The sequence below is a fragment of the Ascaphus truei genome, chromosome 20, assembly GCF_040206685.1.
Source record: "Ascaphus truei isolate aAscTru1 chromosome 20, aAscTru1.hap1, whole genome shotgun sequence".
Lineage (NCBI taxonomy): Eukaryota > Metazoa > Chordata > Amphibia > Anura > Ascaphidae > Ascaphus > Ascaphus truei.
The window spans coordinates 30643252-30668711 of NC_134502.1; the positions used below are offsets into that span (position 1 = coordinate 30643252).

The 25460-nt window shown below is 42.6% G+C and overlaps 2 protein-coding genes across 2 annotated transcripts; both read left to right on the plus strand.

Annotated features, from left to right (window-relative positions):
* Positions 1-10641: 10641 nt before the first annotated feature.
* On the plus strand, positions 10642-11583 carry LOC142471159 (olfactory receptor 10A7-like). Its single transcript, XM_075577947.1, has one exon. It carries the CDS (start codon positions 10642-10644, stop codon positions 11581-11583), a length of 942 nt encoding a protein of 313 aa, XP_075434062.1.
* Positions 11584-13512: 1929 nt separating this feature from the next.
* LOC142471160 (olfactory receptor 11A1-like) lies at positions 13513-24138 on the plus strand. Its single transcript, XM_075577948.1, has 4 exons — positions 13513-13605; positions 14223-14461; positions 16244-16532; positions 23066-24138. The coding sequence occupies exons 1-4, from the start codon at positions 13513-13515 to the stop codon at positions 24020-24022; spliced, it is 1578 nt and encodes a 525-aa protein (XP_075434063.1). The 3' UTR covers positions 24023-24138.
* Positions 24139-25460: the final 1322 nt, after the last annotated feature.

A 25460-nucleotide genomic window follows, 5' to 3' on the forward strand; every position in this document is an offset into this window, starting at 1 on the left:
AGCCTCTCCAATTCCTAGTTTTAGTCATTGGAAATCTAACCTAAGGGGAAAATCTATCTTCTATCCTATGTAGGGATTCTCTTTCTCTCATTTTGTCCATGACAACTTGAATAAACAAGAAAGAATAGCAATTAAAACCGTACAGGACAACAGCTCTTTAGTAATAAAGAACGCGGTCAAAGGGCGTGCGGTGGTAGTCCAGAGTAGGGCAAACTACTTTCAGGAGGAACATCGCCAACTTCGGGATGCAACCATCTACTCTCTACTACCAGCCGACCCCACTGAGGACTATCTTAAAGCTTTCCTGGATTTTATAGAATTGGGTAAAGTCACAAATGTTTTGACAAAAGAGGAAATCAAATTCCTCATTAATCCATGTCCGGTCATCCCTATTTTCCACCATCTCCCAAAGATCCATAAGACGTTGGTCGACCTTCCTGGTCGGCCAATAATGTCTAGCATTGGATCTTTGGGAGATGGGCGGTCTAATACATGGATTGCTATTTGCAGCCTTATGTCAGGAATCTCCCCTTCTTTTATTGTGGATTCTGGTGGTCTACTTACCCATTTGGGTGAAGTCAAATGGGGCTCGAAATCCATTTGGGTCACTTTAGATGTCACCGCCTTGAATTCAATTTTCAAACGCGGTCTGGGGCTGGCAGGTGTCCGCCATTTCTTGGAGGGTCCAGATGGTCCGGATTTGAACACTGCTTTTATTTTAGATGCAATATTATTTTTACTCACTCACAATTACTTTTTGTTTGATCACAACTGTTATTTGCAGGAGCAGGGCACAGCAATGGGGACCAGTGTTGCCCCTTCTTTTGCAAACTTGTTTATTGGATGGTGGGAAACACTTTGGGGCCTATGCACAAAGCGGTGATAAAGTCAGTGCATTGGCGTGCGACTTTGCATTGATTTATCGCGCACTAAAAGATGTGGGTAAAAATGGTACAGCTCAACCCCCTTATAAGGCTTTGCTTGGGGCTCCAAAGAATCACATTGTGCTATAAGCGGATCGCGTTAGAGATAATGTACAATTGTATGCATTGTACAATAAAGTATTTAAGACGCCAATAATCGTGTTGTAAAGTCTTCATAAATTAAAAAAATTGGGAGCCACGCTTGCATCGCGCTATAAGCGATCCGCGTTGTAGCGGATCGCGCTGTAACGGGGTTTAGCTGTATTCACTAAGAATAAACGCCATTTTTTTACAGTTCGTTAAAAAAATGCACTATTGTGCGAACAGTTTTTTTTATCAGTGGTATCGTGCTATAACTCCTATCGCGGCAACTGATAGTTTAAACTGCAGCCTGCAAGAGCTGCATGGAGACGCTGCGTCTCTATGCACGGCTGTGTCTCCATGCACGCCTGCGTCTCCATGCACGGCTGCGTCTCCATGCACGCCTGCGTCTCCATGCACGCCTGCGTCTCCATGCACGGCTGCGTCTCCATGCACGCCTGCGTCTCCATGCACGCCTGCGTCTCCATGCACGCCTGCGTCTCCATGCACGCCTGTGTCTCCATGCACGCCTGCGTCTCCATGCACGCCTGCGTCTCCATGCACGCCTGCGTCTCCATGCACGCCTGCGTCTCCATGCACGGCTCTAACAGGAGATCGTGCAGTTAAAATATTCATTTTCATCCTGGTGAACCGCATTGATTTCAGGCTCGTGGACACCCTACTTCCCGAGATACAGACCCCGGTATGGGGTGCCGGTATCCCCACCATGTAAAAATCTCCCACGTCACGTTACCGGGGAGATTAAAATCCTGCAGGGGGATACCGGAACCCCATACCGGGGCCTGTATCTCATGTAGTAGGGGGTCCCCGAGGCTGCAATCAATGCGGTTCAGCTCAGGAGACACCCTGCTCCCGCACACTAGGATTAAAACAATGAATCAAAAAGAAAGCATTTCATTACTGTAGCGGCTAAGGTTATGAAGCTGCTTTAATGTAATTTTTACTAATAGTGTACGGGAGCAGGGGGTCTCCTGAGGTGAACCGCATTGATTTCAGCCTCGGGGACCCCCTTTGGTTCCCGAGTTACAGGCCCCGGTATGGGGGTGCCGGTATCTCCTCCAGGATTTCAATCCCCCCCCCCCCCCCCACCCGGCCACGTGACGCAGAGGATTTAAAAATGGCAGGAATACCGGCACCCCCATACCAGCGCCTGTAACTCTGGAAGCAGGGGTTCCCCGAGGCTGAAATCAAAGCAGTTCAGGTAAGGAGACCACCTGCTCCCGTACACTATTAGTAAAAAAATAAGTTTTATTTACTTTCTGCTGAATAATGTTTTATTTTGAATGGGCAAATGCACTATTATTCATATCTGGATAATAGTAGTTTTGCCCATTACTATACCTTATGTATTGGGGCTGGGGAGGGGGGGGGGATTTATTTGAATGTATTGCACTGCAATTTTCTTTTTCTGCACAAGATTAATACCGCACCTGCAGGGACCACCCAGAGAACCCCGGACAACCACTGGGCCCCCGTACACCCACAGGGACCACCTGGAGACCCATAGACACCCGTGGGGACAACCTGGATCCCCCCGGACACCCACGGGGACCAGCTTGAAGCCCCCGGACACCCGCGTGGACCACCCTGAGACACCCGGACATCCATGGGGACCCCCAGAGACCGCAACTGGCCTCCTGTAACAATACTGTGCAGGAAAAAAATGCTTTTATCCATCTTGCAATATTTTTAGCACCAGCCTTTAGCTAACCAAACTCTAGAAATATGTTTCTTAGAGCGGACAGCTGTCACCTCCATGACTCTTATCAAGGGAATCCCAAAGGGCCAATTCCTCAGGCTGAGGAGGAATTGTTCTACCCAGGATGATTGTATCCGACAGTCTGGGGAATTGAGCGATCGCTTTATTCAGAGGGGTTATAAACACGCGGGCATACAAATGGCTTTTGAAGATATCCCAGCCCCTTGATAGACAATCGTTGTTTGGTCAAAGGGGAGGGAGATCCAGGACGGGACTGAGAACCAATTGCAAAAACAGGTATAAAAATAAATATAAGAACAAACCTTATCCCCACATGAATGGGGACAGATGGAAAGAAGGAGTTGTTGATACCGTTGACAAGGAGGAGATCCCCATGTTTATATCTCAATACAACAGATGTACAGTAGTAACCAAGTGAAACATATCTTCTATAAACATTGGGACATATTACGTATGGATTCCTACCTACGCAAATGTGTTGAGTTGGGTCCCAGATGAGCGAGGACAATCACATCTTATGTGTTATATTACCACACAAAAAGGTGGAACACAAATCTTTAACGCTACGGGGTCTTACAAATGTGGGGAGATGTAGAATATGTCAATACAGGAAACTAGCCTCACATTTTTGTGCCTTTAACCCAAAACAAGAAATATCAAATAAAAAGTTTTATAAATTGCGATACACAATACTGTATGTAATATATGTTTTGACATGCGGATGTGGAAAGCGCTACATGGGGGGAACCACAAGAGCACTTAAAACCAGAGGGGTGGACCATCTAAGGCTGAGAAAGAAAAAAGATCTTTCTCATCCGGTGTCAAAACACTTCACTGCTTGTAGTCAAGCTGGTTTGGGCAATTTTTCCTTTCTGGCCATTGAGAGAGTAACCTTGAAAGAAAGAGGGGGTAACAAGTTGAACCGCCGAGAAGCTTTCTGGATCTTTATGTTGAAGACCTATTGCGGTCTAAATGTTGAGTGAGCCATTTTCTAAACTAATACCTCTCTAATACATCGTTCTTTTCATTCCCAATAGTCAGAGAGTAGGGTTTGGTTATACCTCAAATGCTCGATATATGATTCTGATCAATATCTGATTCCGATATATATTGATTCTGTTGATTTTGACAGTATGCTTTTTATGCTATATTCATGTACCTAATCCATGTCATTTCAATATGGTCACTGAGTTGAATTTTCATGTGTCCCCCTTCTCTCTCCCCCCCTTTCCCCTCTCTCCTCCCTCCCCCTCCTCATGTTTTCTTTTCTTATACATTATGTGCTCAAAATCAATCACCTTATTATAAGGTTTCACTATGTACACATTAAGTGTTTATTTGCATCTTCATTGTATTATTGTGCAATGGTACTAATCATTCCTGGTTGTATGTTTCACCTTACGAGGTGTAGAGATGGATGAGACTCTACTACAAAAAATTAGTCACATCAATACATGCAGGCGCTCATGGCCGAACGCAACGAGACTACGCATGGCCGCCTTACCACTAAACCTGAGCGACAAATGAATATCTGTGACCCAGTACCCATCCAACCTCCAACATCTGGTCCTGTTGCGCCCGTCTCCCTGTCACGAAAGCAAATATTAAAACTGTTGAGAAGATTGGATGTGTGGTTGTGAGGAAGGTGTGGGGGCGGGGGGCTCACCCAGGGGCGTGTGTCAGCCACATGGAAAGGATCACAAGTCAGCCATTTTGACCATAGCCTCCATTTTGTCTGTTTTGCCATTCTGAGTAAATGCAGAATGAAAGAAGCGTGCAAGTAGGGTGTTTGTGCAGTCGCTCCCAGTAGAAATTAGCCCCCACCAATTCTCAGAAATATCCGACCCTCAGATTATGTGACGTATTGAGACAGTAGCCATTTTCCTTATCAGCAGCCGCGCACCCAAGGCTGCAGAATGTTTAAACCACAACCCCCAGATGTAGACAGAAATATGTAGAGTAAAGGTCGCTTGCATAAAATAAGGGTTTTTAGCATTATGTGTATAAATTCAGTATTTTTCCATTTACTAAGCAGGCCCCCCTAAGGGGCGTATTACGCACTGGAACTGCATAAGATGTACTGTCAGTTGTCTTTTTGGGAAGGAGCTCTTTCCAAAGCTGTCTCCCTGCATATGCTTGTACAATAAAACTCATTCGATTACTGTGGAACCCTATTGTTTATTGACATATTATGTTGCCCACCTTCACACTGTATACGTCAGCATCGCTGTCCGGTCCCTGATTCCATGTTTCATATCTTGGGATGGCATAGGATAATTCCACACTCCTGGCAATCCATAAACCCCCTCCAGAGAATGCTTTGCAAAACCTTTTGTTTATGTCAGAGGTCCTCTCTGGCAGAACATATGTCCCTTACCTCCAGAAAATATCAGTTTTTACCAACAAGCCTGCATAAAGTGTTATCATACCATAAACCCTCTCTTTGTACTTTCAAATCCAACTTCAATTGAGGTCCCTTTTTAAATCCAACAGATTCATGACAAGTCAGAAACTCCAAATATTGTATTTTTAAATCTAACTGGTTGCACAATGAACCCCTGAGGCACCAGATGGATTAAAATACATAATATCTCGTGATATTATCATGACAATTAGCATGACTTAACTCCCGCTCATTTCCATGCTAAAGATTAGCTCTAGCACCATTTTGTGGATCTGAGCAATGGTTGGCTCCAGTATTTAAATAAATATACAATACAGCACCACTCCAGGTGTATAATGGCCTTCTTGATCCATTTTGCTGATCTCTCAGGCAATAGACAAGTTAATCAGACATACTAAACTTCTGCAAAGTTTTTCCATTGGTTAATGTGTTCATGGAACTTTGCATTGTTTGTCAGCAAACTGTTCCTTATTGCCCACATGGGGACGTCATGGAATTCTCTATGCAATACCAGTCCCAGGTGTTCTCATCATCCAGAAATACTCAAAAGGTCTCAAGTGAAAAACCTGCTCACGAAAGGTATAAAGATCTCTGAAGCAGTTACAGCCTCAGACATTGTGCTCAATTCCTACTGTACCTGTATGTCTCCTCTTAATAACTCACAGGGAATCCTCATGAGATATCTTCTGATCTTCAATTTCTAACCTGCAACACTACTGCCTTGCTGACCTTTTCCTGCAGAGACCTACTGCACCATCGATGGGTCTGAGATCTGGATGAAGAATATAACATCTACCTGCATAATGGTGTGATACGGCAGCTTGGGCCAGAGGTAAGATACATACAGCTATTGTCTTTCAGAGTTGTGGGTCAGAAGGACAAGGTGATTCTTCAAGTAGACTACATGATGTAGGAGACCTGTCCTAGGGTAGGTAATAGAAAGGGGACCACTGCATCCATTTATCTGAGTCTTAGAGTCTGCTAAACTCAGGCTGATTTATTAATGGAAATTATTCCTGTTTGGGCCTTATAGAAAATTATTTCTGCTCAACGCCATTGGAAGATATTTTATCCTTAGATAAACTTGTGCAATGGTTTTCCAATGGATTTGCACCAGTTTTACAGCCAGGGATCTTTGATAAACAGACATGAAATTTGCCATACATATAGACTACACCATGTACTGTAGAAGTTATTTATTTTATTTATAAAATGTTTTACCAGGAAGTAATACATTGAGAGTTACCTCTCGTTTTCTAGTATGTCCTGGGCACAGAGTTAAGACAAATAATACATGGTTACAAATACACAGTTACATAAGTGAGCAAGTTATACATTATATACAAGACATTGCATGCACAGTTACAGCTAATATATGTTATTAGCGTATGTAACAGTTACATACCAGATTAAAATGTGAGACAGCCTTAGTTTTGAAAGAACTAAAACTGGTGGTGGCTGTGAGAGTCTCCGGTAGGTTCTTCCAGTTTTGGGGTGCACGATAAGAGGAAGAGGAGCGGCCGGATACTTTGCTGAACCTTGGGACCATGAACAGTCTTTTGGAGTCAGATCTCAGCTGATAAGTGCTGCATGTGGTAGGGGTGAGGAGCTTGTTCAGATAGGTGGGTAGCTTGCCCAGAAAGTATTTGAAGGCAAGACAGGAAAGGTGAACTTTGTGCCTGAACAGAGTTCTGTCCTACTGTAGTATAGATATTATCAAATGGATCATTATATCAATTTATCAAAGTCTCCCAGCCTGCAAACATAGAGTAAAACCAGCACAACAAAGATTTATAAAAAAAATAAGGAGTTGCACTAAAATGTCTTTCTTTCTATGCGTACAGTACTTCTGTATTAAGTTATACCTTTTCTTATTTGGACTACCAATTGATATTTTAGGACATGCATCTGAGAGATCTCTCTCTCTTCCTCAGGGCAGGAAGTTCTAATGGGCAAAAGATTCCATGTGTATAGCGTAGATGTCAAATCCAAGATAACAACCTAAAGGCAGACGAGGGAGAAAAGGAATGGCAGAGGGGAACAGTACAAATAAGCAGACAGGGCAATACATGGATGGAAGGGATAGTGAGAAATGGAGGGGGAGGGGACCTGTACATGTATGAATGTGTGTATATCTTTATTTATTATGCGCTCACACGGTACTCAGAGTACAAATACAATACTGTACAGGGAATGATAATACAATAACGCCAATGTGGTACTTACTTTGGAAGAAAACACGTGCATCTTGCAACATATGCTGCGTATCCAACCCAGTATGTTGGCTTGATTGGAACCCTTCTTTAAAATTAAGCCCATCTGCTATTTATCTTTACTTTATCTTAACATCTGCCTGGTATGAGCAGAATAGTCAGACCCCTTCCCTTGATTGTTAGTCAAGTGACTGTGTGTTAGAGTATTTAAGTGAGTCTATCTTGGCTGTGAACCATATGGCTGTGTCACCCCAAATTGTCAAATAAAGAGTCTGTATAGTTAATAGTGTCAGATAAAGGGTCTGTGGAGTTAATAGTGTCAGATAAAGGGTCTGTGGAGTTAATAGTGTCAGATAAAGGGTCTGTGGAGTAAATATTGGAGTTGAATTCTACAAGAAGTTCTGGGTTCTGCACTTCAAAAACAACTACCACCTTGTAACTGTGAGAACTTGACTTTCTAAATGCTGTGATAATTTGTACTCTTCCTAGCCTCCAATACCTGGTTTAGTCTCTAATCCTGCATCTCACTGTGCCCTCCATATTGCTTTTTCTGTTTAATGTCTCCTCGCTCCTTTGTAAACGTTTCTGTTCTCTCCAACTTCCCCACTCCCCTCCTATCCACATTTCTTCATCCCTCCTCCCCTCCATCTATGTCGGTGCCCATACACGGCACCATTATTTATACACCTCTTTCCCAACAACTTCCATACAGCTCAATAAAAACCACCGTCACAAATCTCTGTTCACACCCTCTTTCTACTCCTTCCTGCTGCTGGGGATATCTCGCCTAATCCCGAACCCAGACATAAACACACCTGCTCTCACCCACGCCTCCCTGCCATCTCCTCCCATGCAAATGGTGTTAACCTTCTGATTTAATCCTGACCAACCTTAAAACTTGTATAGGGAGAGAAAGATCCTATATGATGCACTCAACTCCACTAATTAATCCAAATAACATTTTTTTTAATTGGGAAAACAATATTCAATTCTTTTAAAACCTAAATACATAGCGTGTAGTGTAGAGGCTACTTGATATGTGTGGTCCCTATAAATAAGGGCTGACTGAGTATACATTAGCTACTGCCAATAGCAAATTGGTATGATTATAAGACATGTAAGTCTAAATTAGCATATACCAATGTACTATGGATAATAGGTGGGTAAATAGTCACTGATAGGGGATAGATATGAACAAAACCCATTGGCTGATGGTTTAAATTCCATAAGCTAATTGTTAATATAATAACTCCATATTGTATGTAAAGCACACATTTCTAAGATAGCCAAGAATGTGTTAATACAATACAGGCATGCCCCGCATTAACGTACGCAATGGGACCGGAGCATGTATGTAAAGCATAACTGTACTTAAAGTGAAGCACTCCCTTTTCCCACTTATCGATGCATGTACTGTACTGCAATCGTCATATACGTGCATAACTGATATAAATAACGCATGTGTAACAGGCTCTATAGTCTCCCCGCTTGCGCACAGCTTCGGAACAGGTAGGGAGCCGGTATTGCTGTTCAGAACGTGCTGACAGGCGCATGCGCAAGCTGCCGTTTGCCTATTGGGTGACATGTCCTTACTCGCGAGTGTACTTAAAGTGAGTGTCCTTAAACCGGGGTATGCCTCTAGTAAAGTTTCTTATCTTTTGTTGTATGCATTTGCCACGCTCAGCAGCACTCATTTTGGCATACATACAGTATATATTCATGATGTGGTGGGTGTAGGAGTTTGAGCTAGCTGGGAATGTGTGTGTGTACTTTTCAGGATACCATGAAATAAAATCCAACATTTCAGGCCCCAAACTGCCTATCTCCAGGTAAGTGGTATCAAATTGGGGGGTTCACACCTGAAGAAGGGCAGTGTGTGACCTTAAATGTTGAATTTTCTTGTCCGATGTCCTGAAAAGTAAAATGATGACTTGAAATGATGAAGCAACCAGATTTTCATTTACAAACTCAATTGTTCGACCATTTTTTTTATTTTTTATTTTTTTACATTTTTTTTACGTTTGCTCTAGTTTTAAGAAGAATTGATTTTCTGATCAAAAACGAAACAATTCGAGAAGTTTGCACTGATTTGTATTCCTTCTTTCCTTTCTTCCATCCCCGTATTAAAAACCAGAGCCCTACTAGAGCTCTACTCACAAGTTCATAATGATGTTCTCCTTTTGTTTCAATCTTTTTTTTAATTGTATTTTTTTGAGACATACACATCTTTACATTGCAAGAGGAACATCACATTAACGGCGGCACACATTATATGAAATATTTTCATACACTATTAAGATCCATTGGAATGAATATGGATCCATGTTCCTGTCGTTTCTTAACAGTGAGCTGCTACTCCGTAGTCCCAGGTGTGAACTTAAAGTGGATAGATGAGATAAGATAGAAAAAGGTGTAGTTGGAAGGAGGGGGGGGGGGTGAGAAAGGGAGGGGGTGGGGATGGGGGGGGGGACTTAATACAATGATTCGTACTGGACTTACTCTACTGCTGCTTACTTATCTTTGGAGCCAAGGCTCCCATGTTCGGTAGAACTGATCCGTGGTTTGGTTTAGTTGGGCACTTAGCTTCTCCATGTACATAACTTTCTTTATTCTTTTGTGCTCCGTTCCTCTTGATGGGGCTTTAATCTTGTTCTAAGCCGCAGCTAAGGAACATCTCGCCGCGGTTAGAATGAGAGAGATCAGTTTCTTCATGGGGGGAAGGGATATTTTCCACTGGTTTGGCCAGCACAAGGATCAGTTCTCCATTTAATGTGATAGCCAAGAACAGTTTCAGGTCCCATATGCACCTTCCATCAGGTCAACGATGAAAGGTCCACATGGGACCTGAAAAATAAATTGTCATTCCACTGTTCTTGGCGGTCACATTAAATGGAGAACTTCATTATGAACTTGTGAGTAGAGCTCTACTTTGTATCTCTATCTGAGAGGAGGCCTGCACTTTGAAAGAATTGTTTGTAAATGTCTCTATAAACACTTCTTGGAGGGTTGATGCCACTCTGCACGAGGAGATCATTCCGTGACGACATTTTGTAACATACAATTCAATGTTTTTATTGATATTATTGTTACAATGGAACCACGTGAGAGGTCCTCCTGGACGTAACTTGCTTAACGTTCCGGACCTCATATCAGTTTCTCCAGATGGTTTGTAAGTATTATGTCTAACTATAACCTTCTGAAGTACTGTAGATGTCTTTGGATGTGAAGAGCTATTAAAAAATGTCCTTATTTTCTCACCCCTTCTCTTCTCTGCAGGATATGCTGGAGGAGAACCAGACAATGGTCACAGAATTCCTGCTTCTTGGGTTTCAAAGTTTTCAAACCTTCAATGTCGCCCTCTTCATTCTGTTTCTCGTGGTCTACATCATAACATTAGCTGGAAACCTGCTGATCATCATATTGGTGTCAACCAGCCAAAGCCTTAAATCCCCAATGTACTTCTTCCTCTGTCACCTGTCCTTGTCTGACATGTTACTTACCACAAACCTAGCCCCTACCATGCTACGTGTTGTGTTGAATGGAGGGGGCACCATACATGTTACTGGTTGCTTCACACAAATATACCTCCATGGTGTTTCAGCAGCTGTAGAGTGTCTTCTTCTCACAGTGATGTCCTACGACCGGTACCTGGCCATCTGCAACCCTCTGCATTACACCTCCATCATGGACCTCAGACTTAGTCTCCACCTGGTTACCTGGTCTTGGCTGATAGCATTTATGGTAATACTACCCATGCTTATTCCTATATGCCAGTTACAGTTCTGTGGTCCCCATATCATTGACCATTACTTCTGTGATTTTGATCCTATCCTGGAGCTCTCTTGTTCAGACACCTCCATTGTAAAACTAGAACAGATTGTCTTAGCGCTCCCTCTAACCCTCTTCCCATTTGTCTTCATCACTTCCACATATGTCTCCATCTTCCTCACCATCCTCAGGATCCCCTCCACCACTGGGAGACAGAAAGCCTTCTCCACCTGCAGCTCCCACCTGACTGTTGTGGGAACATATTATGGGACTATAATAGCTATTTACATAATACCATCCCGAGGACAGTCATTTAATGTAAATAAAGTCATATCCCTTCTATACACCGTGGGGACCCCTCTTTTCAACCCAATTATATATAGTTTGAGAAATCAGGAGATCAAGGCGGCTCTGATAAAATGCCCCTATATAAGGAGAAGTTCTTCTTTTTAAATAAAACTCGGAAAGAGAACGACATTACTGATTTAGCTGCTAAACTTAAAGTTCAATCCTTTGTACAGGATTTATAAAGGAAGTATAAAGCATACAATTCAAAAGGACAATAATATAGCTAACGTATACAGTATCTTTGATTACATATATTTTTTTAATGATTATCCAAAAAAAAGCACAGTCATACATTACCAGTATATGTTACTGGTTACATTAGCAGTGTGGGGATTAGTGAATATAAAGTGAGGTAGAGACCAGATTTATTATATAAAGGCTTATTCAATAAAGTGCAAGAGTGATGTTTGGCAGTGCCGGATCAGCAATACCGCACGTTATTAAATAAGCCAGTCCATAATGTTTCAGGATAAGTTCCCTTTAACAGATGTAAATACGCCAACGCTATCTGATGGAGGGATAGCCAACGCTATCTCATGGAGGGATTCTTCTCCGAAGGCTTTATTTATTCCGCACACCATAAAGGGTCATGGGGAGAGAAAAGAGTAACATGATTGGAGAAGAGAGTAAGATGGGAAGATACGAGAGTGACATAGGGGAGAGAGAGTGACATGGGGATAAGTAACATGGGGGAGGACTGTCCCTACCACCTCCGGTGTAGCTTTGAAAGAAAACAACGTACAGATGTAGCATGAAAAAGCTTAAAGCCGGAGATAGTGCTGGAGCAGTCGTGCTGTGCGGGGAAGGTCCATGCTTCTGGATCAAAACCCAGCAGCGATAATCCTCTCTCCAGGGCAGGCGCATATTGGAGTTCCGCAGCTTTCCCCAGTGCTGAAAACAGTAAGTCTCGCTACATCTGTTAAACATGGGAGGGGGACTATTAAAATCTAATCCGATCGTGGCGCCGAGAATCCGAGCCCCGTGGTCTGATTGTAAAGAATCCGTGCGCGCTAAAGTTGGGGAAACCTGACTTCGGACCTTGGCGCCCCGATCAGATTTGGTCTTAAAATCCTGAGGAAAATCCGCGGATTTAACGTAAATCCGGTCCACGAAGCGGGTTTCTACAGGATCCAATAATGGATAGATAAGATTCCGATTCTGTTTATCGGATTCAGATTCCGGCTGTAGGTTCGGATTCTGAATCGGTCAGACTGATTTTCAGCAATAGGAAAAATAAGAATCTGTCTTTTTGAAACGAATCTATGGAAATCCATGGATGAACAAAACTCGTCAATCTGTGTTGGACTCGAATTTCGGCAACAAATTTTCCGATCTCTTCTCATTTTCAGGTATCCCAAACTATTTGACTCAAGCCCTATAAAGCTTTCACTTATTCTCCTGTTTATTATTGCATAAACTTGTTATAAAAAAGGAGTCCTTTATCTATGGGCTTACCCAAATGCTTAAAAAGTCACTTCAAAGGGAGGATAATGTGTGCTCTAAGAGTTCCGGAACAGAATAAATCAATAATAATGTCCAAGAATAAACATACAGTACAGGAATTCTTGCAGTGGGTAATATGGTATGAAAGTGAGATGTCTTGAAATGATAAATAACAGCCCTCCTGAAAGAAACAGTCAATGATGATGTCCCTGTAACATTCATGCTTACCACAAACAAGGACCGGAACGCATGGCTGAGGTGGGGATAGTGAAACACCGACATTAGAACACAAAGCCAGGTCCAGATTGCGGGTTCCGTCATCGTGGATAGCCAGGTCGGGGTTGGAAAAGGCAGAGTTAACTTTATCAAGGCTTGGGTCAAGGCAGGTGGCACAGGAGTGTAGGTCGAGGTCACAGGCTGGGGTCAAGGCAGGCGGCACAGGAGCGATGGCAGAGGTCACAGGCTGGGGTCAAGTCAGGCGGCACAGGAGCAAAGGTCGAGGTCACAGGCAGGAATTAGCAACAGGAAGGCTTCAAGAAAGAGCTTCAGCGTAGAGCTACAGTGTAGGCACTTTAGCATAGACGCTTCAGCATGAGGGAAGGTCTCCAGGACCGAGCAGCTATAGTGCAGGGAATACAGCAGAGATACTTCAGCATGGGAAATTGTAGACGGACGTTCACAGAGGTACACAAGTGGAGACTTTTATAAGGTGAAATTATAATAAGGCTTTATTGTGCCTTTTCCTTTTCATCAGGAAATCATCCAAACACAGGGGGGGAAACAAAGCTTCTATTCACTTGGGAGTATTTCTAGTGAAATCCTATGCAATTAATTCACATCTCCCTTAGTCAAGCATGTCCCGCAGCCCCAAAACATATAGCATGAAATAAGCAGATATAAGCAGTCTCTTAATAATGAAAGTCTTATCTGTTAGCTGCTGTAGAGTAAGCTTCTCTGCTCTCCTGGAACCGCACCCGTGCGTGCACAGAAAATATCAGCATCCAGGTTTAGAAGTCTTATTTGGTGTCTTGCAATCAGCTATGCTGGGCAGAGCTCAAGACCGGTCAGCTCTAGAGATGTGTGTTCTCTTGGTCAGTCTATCCTGGGAGACTCAAGAACACTGCTCTGTCTCTCCAAAGGTCAGCTCTCATTCAGAGCTAAGGAGTCACTTCCTGTCTCAACAGACAGGCTTTTGTAAGCAATCAGACAGGTGGTGTTTATTAATTGACTACCAGCAGTTAACCACCACACTGCTAGATTACAGGCACATTACTTGAACAGGGATTACTCCCCTGTTACAGAGATCCTCAGGAACCAGGAAGCTTCAGCGTAGGCGCTTCAGCACGAGGAAAGGCCTCTGGATAGAGGTCACAGAAACACGAAGCTTCAACACAGGGGCTTCAGCACAGGAATCACCTCCGGCTGGAAGAGGCTTACAGGAACAAGAAGCTATAGACGCTGGGGATCCAGTGCTTCAACACAGGAACAGGAAGGGCAAAAGCAGAAGTGCTTCTGGCAAGCACCGGTGTCCAGGAACACAGTGATTCCAGAATTATGCCCAGACACTTCCGGGGGAGGGGCTGACACTAAATAGCACAGGCAGCCAATAGGGACAGAGCTGCATAGCAGGCAGCATGAAGCAAACTGCGTTGTGTTGTCCGCTTGTTTCATTCCTGTTGAACTCCCTATTCAACACCACACTACATGCTACTTAAAAAAACATGCTACTTTAAATATAGGAATTAAGTTCAGCCCAGCCAGCTGAATTAGCACATGTGAGGCCCATTAATACAAACGGTATTTCTAAACAGGCGGTTGCCCTGGCTAGGTGTTACATGTTGAATTTAATTAAGAGACACCTCAAGGAATGATTTAGAGACAGAATTCAAATATAGTTTTTGCCGAGTAGTGCGTCAGACTCACCCTCGTTAAAGACTTTAACATCATTCCATCATGGACGCAGCCTAAGGCTTTGCGGTGCCCAAGGCGGTATGCTACCCCTGTTAAAAAAAGGGACATGCCTAGAAGCCCTCCTCTGGCAGCATCATGGTGACATGATGTCACGACGTCATGTGACATCACGTAGACATGGCAACACCACGGGACATCACGTTGCCACGGCCAGTTCGGTGGCCCCTGCGCTTCATCCTCCTGTCGGCGCCCGGGATCCAATTTCCGACCGGTAGTTGGAGCTGGAGGGAGCGGGAGGGACGAGAGGGGGGTTGTATTGCCTGCACTCCTGTCTCCAGCTCCCCCCCTCTGCTTGGGTGGAAGTTGGATCCTGGCACCGACAGGAGGGCGAGGGGGTAGCACAGGGCCCCCGAAGTTACTGGGCCCAAGGTAGTCACTTTGCTCGCTTTGCCCTTAAGGCTGTCCCTTATTTAATTTAATTTCCAATGACATCATAGCTTTTATTGGTTACTGGTATGAAGCCGAACCTGATGGCCACACAGTATTGTTCTATGTGTGTTTATTTTTTGACAGCATGATGAAGTTATGAAACAAAAAAACAAACAAACAGGAAGTTGTCATGTTGCCACTTTGGAGATGTCATTTGTGGTACAGGAAATTCAAGATGTCATAGACATGAATGTGATGTCACATAACATGCAAACACCAATGGGGGTGTATATCACTGCTGATGAATCTCAATGTCAAAAATAAAATATTGAAATCCCATTCTTTTCAAACACCTCCTCTTGTAGTTAGTTACCACTGGGTACCTGCCACCGGCAGAACCATCAATTACACCACAAGAGGTAACAACTGGCCAACAGTGAGATACAGAACACTGAACATGGCGGCACACAGAGGAAAATCCCGATGTCCATTATGTGGGCTGGTTTAACTGTTTATTTAGTTGATTTTTTAGTTCATTGAATTTCAATAGTGCCAATCAGAGCACTGCCACACAACATCCCTCAATAAGTGTTTTCTCTCTTAATATAATAAATTGATACTGTAAGTGTAATTTGTCATTTTCTTTTTATTTGTTGAATTTAGCACAACTTTGAATTTGGCAGGAATTAAACCTCTATATTTACCCATGTTCTTTAACCGACAATGGGTTAATTACACATGAAGTAACAGTTCAGAAACAGCTGTCATTATCTTCTTTATATATTTTTTTCTTTCTGTACTAATTGGAATTATACCCAAGAGGGCTTCCTCTCAGTTCCCTACACAATTAGATTCCTACTACAGTATTCCCGTGAAAATATATAAAAGGGACCTTGAACGAGATGCTTGCGGACATTACAGTCTCTAATTTATCGCTGTTCTAGTCAACATCGTAGAAATGTGTTCTGCTTTTGCATTGAAGATCTGTGCCTAGGTCTCCTTCAGTCTCATCGGCCAACTCTGCAGGATCACATTCTTCGTTCATTGCTATCTGGCCATCATTTGGTCAGCTTGAAAATATTGACTATTTCCAAATAGCGACTGCGGCACGTGGGATGAAGACATTCGTCTCCACGTCTTTGCGCGATCCCAGGAACCTGGTAAGAAGGGTGTCCTTTGTAATTGGGGTGATCAACACGTCTCTAGGGTTGGAAGAGAAACTGGAGAGGGTTTTAATGGGGGACATCACAAGGGTGGCAATGAATCTACAGGTAACAATCATGGCTGCTTAATAGCTAATGTGGACATGGAGTTAGTCATGGGTGGCAGGTTCAGGCAGAAGCAGGGATGTCCTGGAATCCTTGTAGGAATCTCTCAAGAAACCCTGTTAGACCCAACGCACTCTCCTTAGTCAATAAAGATCAAACTGACATTAAGACAATTTAGCTCGTTTGCCGATTTAGCAGATTTAGCAGAAGAAACTAAAGAGAACCCCTTATAATTGATATTTGTGCAATTATTTATTTTAATTTTAAATATAAACGTTAAAAAAGGAAGATTCTATAAAGGTAATACTACAATTCATGTGTCCTATAGCGAAACAAAGTCTTCCACTGTAGTAGGTGGATAAGACTAGTTGGCATAAATAATTGCTTGCTTCTTAAGGCATACAGATATGATCCAAGGGGATCCAAAGTACCACAATTACTGCACTCAATGCCTAATGAAGTGATATTTCAGGACTGTAATAGCCCTTCAGATATTATCTGATTGGCAATCATAAATGATCAAATGGACCAGGAAATATAGTAAAACAAAAAAAAATAACAACATTTTATTACATCCAAATTCTATAATATGCACAATCACATAAAGTATTTACAAAGGAAATGCATGAAATCCCTCTGTGTCATGGTGATGTGGACAAGGTCATTCAGTCACCCCTATCCAAACATTATATATAGTATATAGCAGACATTACGCTTGTTGATGGGTATATGGTGAACTGAATAAAATGGTAAGGAGACTTTAGAATGAAAGGGTGAGTAGTGAATAATGTCCTCCCATGCTGTGTTCTGGTATGCAATACTAGCTCATTATAATGTCTATATAGTATGCATATGTACCAGCAGGGCATTAAATGGTAGATGTTGAATGACTCAAGACACACAAAGAACTGTGTTACCATGCAATGCTGTTCATAACATATTATTTGGATGTAATACAATGTTGTTATTTTTTGGTGTTACTATATTTCCTGGTCCATTTGATCATTTATGATTGCCAATCAGATCATATCTGAAGGGCTATTACAGTCCTGAAATATCACTACATTAGGCATTGAGTGCAGTAATTGGGGTACTTTGCATCCCTTGGATCATACCTGTATGCCTTAAGAAGCAAGCAATTATTTATACCAACTAGTCTTATCCACCTACTATAGTGGAAGACTTTGTAAACTGGTACGCTTAATCTTTAAATACAAGAGTGACGGAGAGCTTGTTTCTTTATACTGCAGCTATTGTATCAACAATTTTGAGTAAGCATGTAGAGGAGAATCAATAATACTCCTGTTTCGCTATGTAGGACACGTGAATTGTAGCATTACCTATTTATGCAACGGAACATTTATAGAATCGATTAGTAATACATAACAGAGGATATAAAGAACCTTCCTGTAGTGTAATTACGACAATCACTATTAAAGAGTCCCAGATTATAAGAGACACTTGTATCAGGTATTTGTGTAGAATGTGAATGACAATACCCTGCAACAAACACACTGATGTAGACACATGGAAATCACTACTCCTTAAAAGAAGCTTAAGTTTATCTACTGAAGGTCACTGGACTCTAATCTACACTATTAGTGATACCACAAACTCATGTGTGTGTTTCATGTATGTACAGTGTCTGTGTTATGTATGTGTAGACATACCCCTTCCATTTTTAACGTTTAGATTTAAAATAAAAATTAATTGCACAGCTGTTAATTATAAGGGGTTCTCTTTAGTTTCTTGTGCTAAAGCTGCAAACGAGCTGCATTGTCTTAATGTCAGTTTGATCTTTACTGACTAAGGCTAAGGCCCCGCTCCCAGAGTCAGCGCACCTGCGCTGCTGACAGGCGGTGCGCTGAGATACACAGACCGCGATCTGCGGTCTGTAGGGAGCGGGAGCCGGAGCGGGAGGTGGGCGGGAGGTGGGAGGTTTGATCGGGAGGTGGGCGGGAGGTGGGCGGTTTGACAGGGAGGGGGGGCGTGGCTTGAGCGGAGGGACCCGCTACTCTCCCCCCCCTCCCTCCACGGACTCGGGCTGGAGCTGGAAGGTAAGTTTAAACACACACACGCAGGCACTCATTCATACACACACACACACACACAGGCAGGCACTCATTCATACACACACACACACACACAGGCAGGCACTCATTCATACACACACACACACACAGGCAGGCACTCATTCATACACGCGCACACACACACACAGGCAGGCACTCATTCATACACACACACACACACACAGGCAGGCACTCATTCATACACACACACACACACACACAGGCAGGCACTCACGCACTCATACACACACACAAGCGCGCACACACAGGCAGGCACTCACGCACTCATACACACACACACACACACACAGACAGAGGCAGGCACTCGGGCACACACACACACACACACACAGACAGGCACTCACGCACTCAGACACATACACACACAGACAGGCACTCAGACACACACACAGAGAAAGGCACTCACCTGCTTTCCCCCCACACTCCTCCCCGCTCCCCGAAGCCTCTCCTCCTCCCGAAGCCTCTCCTCCTCCCGAAGCATCCCCTCCCCATTGGCTCACAGCCACACACGTCACGCGTCAAAGCTAGAAAACACCATTCTCTGGTGTCTCCAGCGGCTGACGCGCTACAGCGTGTAGTGCTCTGTGCAGCCAGTGGGGACCGGGACCGGCTCGCGAGGATTCCCCTGCTGGTGGGGAACTCGCGACCCGCCGCCCGCGCCAACGAGCGCAGCGGGACCGAGGCCTAAGGAGAGTGTACCAAGTATAAAAGGTGTTCTGGGGGAATCACTGCGTCTTATGCAGTGACCCCCCCTTTTTTGTTCTATACTTGTTCTTCAGCAGCGCGAGTGACTTATTTTTTTCTTCAATAGGAATCTCTCAAGCAATTGGTGAGGGAGTCTTCAAGTGGGTTATTCTGTATACTCTGAGGTGGCTGTCCGGTCCATTTCTGTTAGTATATTCCCATTGTCAATTTGGGATGGTGTATCAGATGTAATTGTGGGTGGGCATTTGGGTTCCAGTTCTCATCAATTAGTGTTTGTTTTTTTGTTTTTTAAAGACAAAGGTTCAATCATACCGCATAAAAAAAACCAAGTGGTCCAATATCCAACAGGACACATGTTCAGGGCAATACATTGTATGTAAGCACGTTTTCTCAGTGATAATTAGAGCTAGATTCATTGGTTAACTGTGCTATAATAATGATACAGAAATAATAATAATAATAATAATAATAATAATAATAATAATAATAATAATAATAATAAGGGAGATGAAGAGAGGGGCTCAACATTAAATTAATGTCGCCTCAGCTTTTATTACACCAATACTAGTTACCCTATGAAACCGGTGGTGAGACTAATTAAATACACAAAAGTACAGAGAATAATTTCAATGCAGTTTTCATCTTTTTTTACACTCCCCTTCCCCCCCCCCATTCCCTCCCTCCCCCCCCTCACCCCCCCCCCCCCCACAAAAAAGGATTCAGCGTGCTTTCATAATCTGATAGTACAGTAACTGGAGATAGTGGTCAGAGATTTAAGGGGTGATGTACGCGTGCTTAATATTATTACAAACGCCCAAACTTTGGAAGATTGCTGGATATTTTTCTGGTGTTTTTTTTTCGCCCCAGGGTGATTTATTATTAATAATTCCTTCATATTTATGTTAAAGTTTGCCACCTGCCCATCTGATTTTTAATTTGCGTGCAAATAATCAAAAGGGATTCTTTATGCGGAATTCAACAATTAAGAGCAACTTAAAGGCCTAATGAAGGACCCAGAGAGGTTGGAAAGCTTGTTACATATCAACTACTTATTGGGCCAATGAAAGGTATCGTACCATCTACTCCCTCTCTCTCCTTTGTTACAAGGACCTTCACCGCTCCCCACCCTTGTTTGCTTAAAGTACAGTGAATCTCGGAAGTGATTTGCTTTATACAGTAACTGAAGGTAGGCGCTTCGGTGCTATTCCACCGCAATGTAGCAGGTTGTCTGCAACGTTCTCAAGCTGGTTCAGTGGCCACCTGGATGGTCAACCAAGTCTTCTTCAAACCAGGTGAATCTTAAAAATACAATTAGCTTGAGAAAAAAAAAAGGATAGTGAGTTTATTTCATGATACTAAAAGTACATTACGGTCCAAAATAGTCTTTATTGGAGGGAATAGGAACTCTTGCTACAGTCTAATATATTGTATATATTGTAGGGGTGCTAGAGGGAACTTAATAATCACTGAGAACAAACACTTGCAGATGCAAGGGAAGCGCTGCGTTTGGATAGCACTCAACTCAGAGATAGTGAAATGATTGAGACATTAAAATGTGTATTTTAATTTAAAGTCCTTTTTTTTTAGGAAATAGCAGACACGCAAAGACGTTTAGGCCACACGTTGATATAAGTAAAAAATAAATGGATAATATCATACATTGATGTGAAAGTGAGTTATCCCCTCTGCTCCAAACCATCCATATGTCTGGGATGTTATTTCATGGGGTGGTGGAGGGGGGGTGTTAAGCGGGGATAGCCAATTTTCAGACCACTCTAATCAAGATGGCTAAAGCCTGTCCTGTTATTTCCACACTGTTAGCGGCAAAATGGACACTACGAACCACTAACGTTCCTTCCACATTTCTGAAGGGTCTGACTTCTAGGTTTCTCAGTTATGCCTTTTATAGTCACTTAACATTCTGACTATTATCCCCAGTACGTCTATTCACACTTCCCCCTCCCCCCCCCAAATTTCACTCTGACTCTGCCAATCCGATCAGTTTGTCAAAATAGCATCTAATTTGCATTTTTTTTTAACTAAAATGTTGATTGTCGTAGCTCCGCTATGCAAACCGCTTCGGAAAAAACGTTTTTTTTTTCACGCCACCTCCGGCTGGCGATATTAGTATAGTGAGTTACATCTACAGCCGGAAATATGGGGTTCAGCTGAGAGAGAAAACCTCGTAAGTCAGACTGGGGATGGAGTCAGCGCCACCTCAGGTCATTCCTTTTCTAAAGCACGTACGAATCCGGGCGGTTTGGCGGTTAAACCGGGCGCTTTGTCAGTTTTTGTAGACGCGGTTTGAAAGATGCGATTTGCGATAGAGAATAGGATATTTGTCTCACATTCCATTCCGCTACTTCTTCTGAACACGCCGAACCGCGCGGTTTCGCACTGACATCTTCGGAAGTACTAGAATAGGCGCCATTAGTGCTTAAATTGGCTTATTCTCTAAGATCACTGTTATATCGCAGAACAAGCCCCAGAACCAACGCTAACACCACCCTAACACTTGTTACTAGTTTTAAATACCTGGGCATATGGTTTGACTCCCACTTAACATTTGTGATGCACATTGATACCCTGACAACCAATACCTATGCCAAACTAAGTGTACTTTATAGGAACAAATCCTCCCTAAACCTGCTGGTCAGAAAGCGTATCACACAGCAGATGCTAATGCCAATTATCGACTATGGAGACATAGTATACGGCTCGGCACCCCAAACCCATCTTAGCAATCTTGACACCCTGTACAATTCAATATGCCGTTTTGTTCTCCAATGCAACTACAACACACATCACTGCCAAATGCTCAAAGAACTAGATTGGTCATCACTCGAGTCTAGGCGCAAAGTTCATTTTTCCTGTTTTGCCTTCAAATACTTTCTGGGCAAGTGCACCCCAAAACTGGAACAGTCTACTGGAGACTCTCACATCCACCATCAGTCTATGTTCTTTCATAACTAAAGCTGTCTCACATTTTAATCTGGTCTGTAGCTGTTACATACGCCTATAATATATATTATCTCTAACCGTGCATGCAATGTCTTGTATATCCTGTATGTCCTGTTCATTTATGTAACTGTGTTTGTAACCATGTATTGTTTGTCTTAACTATGTGCCCAGGACATACTTGGAAACGAGAGGTAACTCTCACTGTATTACTTCCTGGTAAAATATTTTAAAAATAAATAAATAGTCTTTTATCTTTACGGTATTGTATCCCTCAGGGACAAAGTTACTATGCAGTGCTATTCTTAAAGACACGATCTGATGTTTGAAGGCACCTCATGTATCATTCAATTGAATGTCTTAAGGTGCCACAAGGGGTCATCTTGATAAATATGGGCTATTGAGTGCTGACTGATCCATAAGTAGTGGAAACATGTAAACTTTTTATGGACTGTGTTTGGAGAAGGGGTTTATAAATTAAATACAAAACACTGTAGTTAGGCCCTTGAGTTTTCCTGCTCACTAGTAAATATCGCAGTGTTGGTGCAGAAAACCTCATCATATTCCACCATATTCCACCAGTTGGAACACTGGAGCCTGCTACATCTATAGGACATTTAGCACACTGTAGTACATTTTGATATATTGGGCTTTATATATTTGGAGTGATATTGAAGTAGTCTGTGATAGTAGAAAAGTATGTGTTAAAATAACACAAAGTAGCATTGTAACCCTATTGAAGGTTATTTTTCCAATAAGGTCCTATTTTTATTTCCTCAGCAGCTGACGGGTGGAGAAAACAAGACTGTGGTCAAAGATATACTTCTTTTGGGATTTCAACGGCTTCACAACTTCAAGATCCCCCTCTTTGTTTTGTTCCTTATGCTGTACGGTGTGACATTAACCGGAAATGTCATGATTGTGGCATTGGTGTCTGCAAGTCCGAGCCTTCACCATCCCATGTTTTTCTTCCTCAGCCACCTCTCCTTGTCCGACATCATACTGACCACAGATATTGTCCCCAAGATGCTACGTGTCATATGGAGAGGAGGAGACACCATATCAGTCACTGGCTGCATCACCCAGTTTCAGTTCTTCGGTGTCGCGTTGGCCTCAGAGTGCCTCCTTCTTACGGTGATGTCTTATGACAGATATTTGGCCATCTGCCATCCACTGCGTTATGTCTCCATTATGGGCACCAACCTTCGCCTTCACCTTGTTTTCTGGTGTTGGTTCTTGAGCTTCCTGATATCCCTGGTGACTGTTGTTCTAGTAAGTAAGTTACAGTTTTGTGGTCCAAATGTCATTGACCATTTCTTCTGTGATTTTGCCCCCCTTTTACAACTGTCTTGCTCAGACACGTCTGTGGTGGAAATGGAAAACGTTTTGCTAGCCACCCCGATAACTCTCTTTCCAGTTGTTTTCATCTCTGTTACTTATGCCATTATCTTCGTCACCATCTTCAGGATCCCCTCCACCACTGGGAGACGCAAAGCCTTCTCTACCTGCAGCTCCCACCTGGCTGTTGTGTGCACATTTTTTGGGACACTGGTTACTCTTTATGTGGTTCCTTCCAATGGAGATTCGTTGGCCGCGAACAAGGTCCTTTCATTGCTCTACACCATGGCCACTCCGTTATTTAACCCCGTTATATACAGCCTGCGGAACAAGGAGATCAGGGCAGCCTTAATGAATTATCGGTGTACACGAAAAGACGGAAGAAAAGATGAATTGTAAATAAAAACGTTTAGCCTTATTATGTCTATAACCTATTGATCTATACCTGTGTCTCCCAACCTCGGCGCCCAGAAGATGTACAAGGGTGTCTAGAGGGAAAAGAGGGGACACAGATACTGGTAGATGTAGAAAGTGGCACAACAAAGTGCTTTTATTTTGATGGTTTCGTTTGACAACTCTTCGAGGCAGGGACTACTTTTCCTAATGTCATAATGCTTATAAACCAGAATGGAGCATGTTTACTGATAGATACAAATCAATAGAAAGTAGATACATGGAGCAGGATGAGCCACACAGGAATCAGAAAGAAAAGAAAGAGCAAAAAAAAAACAGGAGTAAATAATAATAATTTAATAAAAATAATAATATCCAGAGAAAAAAATCACAATGAATAGAGGTGCCTTTATTTATTTATAAATTACATAGTTACATAGTAGATGAGGTTGAAAAAAGACGTACGTCCATCAAGTTCAACCTATGCTAAATTTAGACAACAGATACTTAATTCTATATCTATACTTACTTATTGATCAAGAGGAAGGCAAACACAAAACCCCATTAAGGGGAAAAATTAATTCCTTCCTGACTCCAAGAATTGGCAATCGGATTAATCCCTGGATCAACATCCTTCCCATGTATACTTATTTGGTATATCCCTGTATACCTTTCCCATCTAAAAAGATGTCCAACCTTTTTTTGAACAAATCTATTGTATCTGCCATCACAGTCTCCATGGGTAATGAATTCCACATTTTAACTGCCCTTACTGTAAAGAACCCTTTCCTTTGTTGCTGGTGAAATTTCCTTTCCTCCAACCTTAAGGGATGGCCCGAGTCCTTTGTACTGCCCATGGGATGAATAGTTTTTTTGAAAGCTGCTTGTATTGTCCCTGAACATATTTGTATATAGTTATCATATCCTCTCTTATACGCCTCTTTTCTTATGTAAATAAATCTAATTTAGCTAGCCTCTCCTCATAAGTTAGATTGTCCACCCCCTTTATTAATTTGGTGGCTTTTCTCTGCACTCTCTCTAGTTCCATAATGTCTTTTCTTAGGATAGGTGCCCAAAATTGTACTCCATATTCAAGGTGTGGTCTTACTAATGCTTTGTAAAGGGACATAATTATGTTTACTTCCCTTCCATCCATTGCCCGTTTGATGCAAGATAAGATCTTGTTTGCCTTTGCAGCTACTGCATGACATTGGGCACTATTGCTAAGCCTGCTGTCTACCAGCACTCCTAAATCCTTCTCCATCAAGGATTCCCCCAATATATCTCCATTTAATTTGTAAGTCGCCTTTTTATTCGTGCATCCCAAATGCATACCCTTACATTTATCTGTATTAAACCTCATTTGCCATTTACCTGCCCACGTTTCCAGTCTCTCCAAGTCCTTCTGAAGAGAAATTACATCCTGCTCTGATTATATTATATG

What these genes read in the sequence shown, in the direction of transcription:
- LOC142471159 (XM_075577947.1), top strand. Translation starts at nt 10,642, where the DNA reads ATGCTGGAGGAGAACCAGACAATGGTCACAGAATTCCTGCTTCTTGGG.
- LOC142471160 (XM_075577948.1), top strand. Translation starts at nt 13,513, where the DNA reads ATGAGGGAAGGTCTCCAGGACCGAGCAGCTATAGTGCAGGGAATACAG. An exon ending in CACCGGTGTCCAGGAACACA is followed by an intron (nt 14,462 to 16,243) that starts GTGATTCCAGAA and finishes TTTGCATTGAAG; the next exon opens with ATCTGTGCCTAGGTCTCCTT. An exon ending in GGGTGGCAATGAATCTACAG is followed by an intron (nt 16,533 to 23,065) that starts GTAACAATCATG and finishes TTATTTCCTCAG; the next exon opens with CAGCTGACGGGTGGAGAAAA.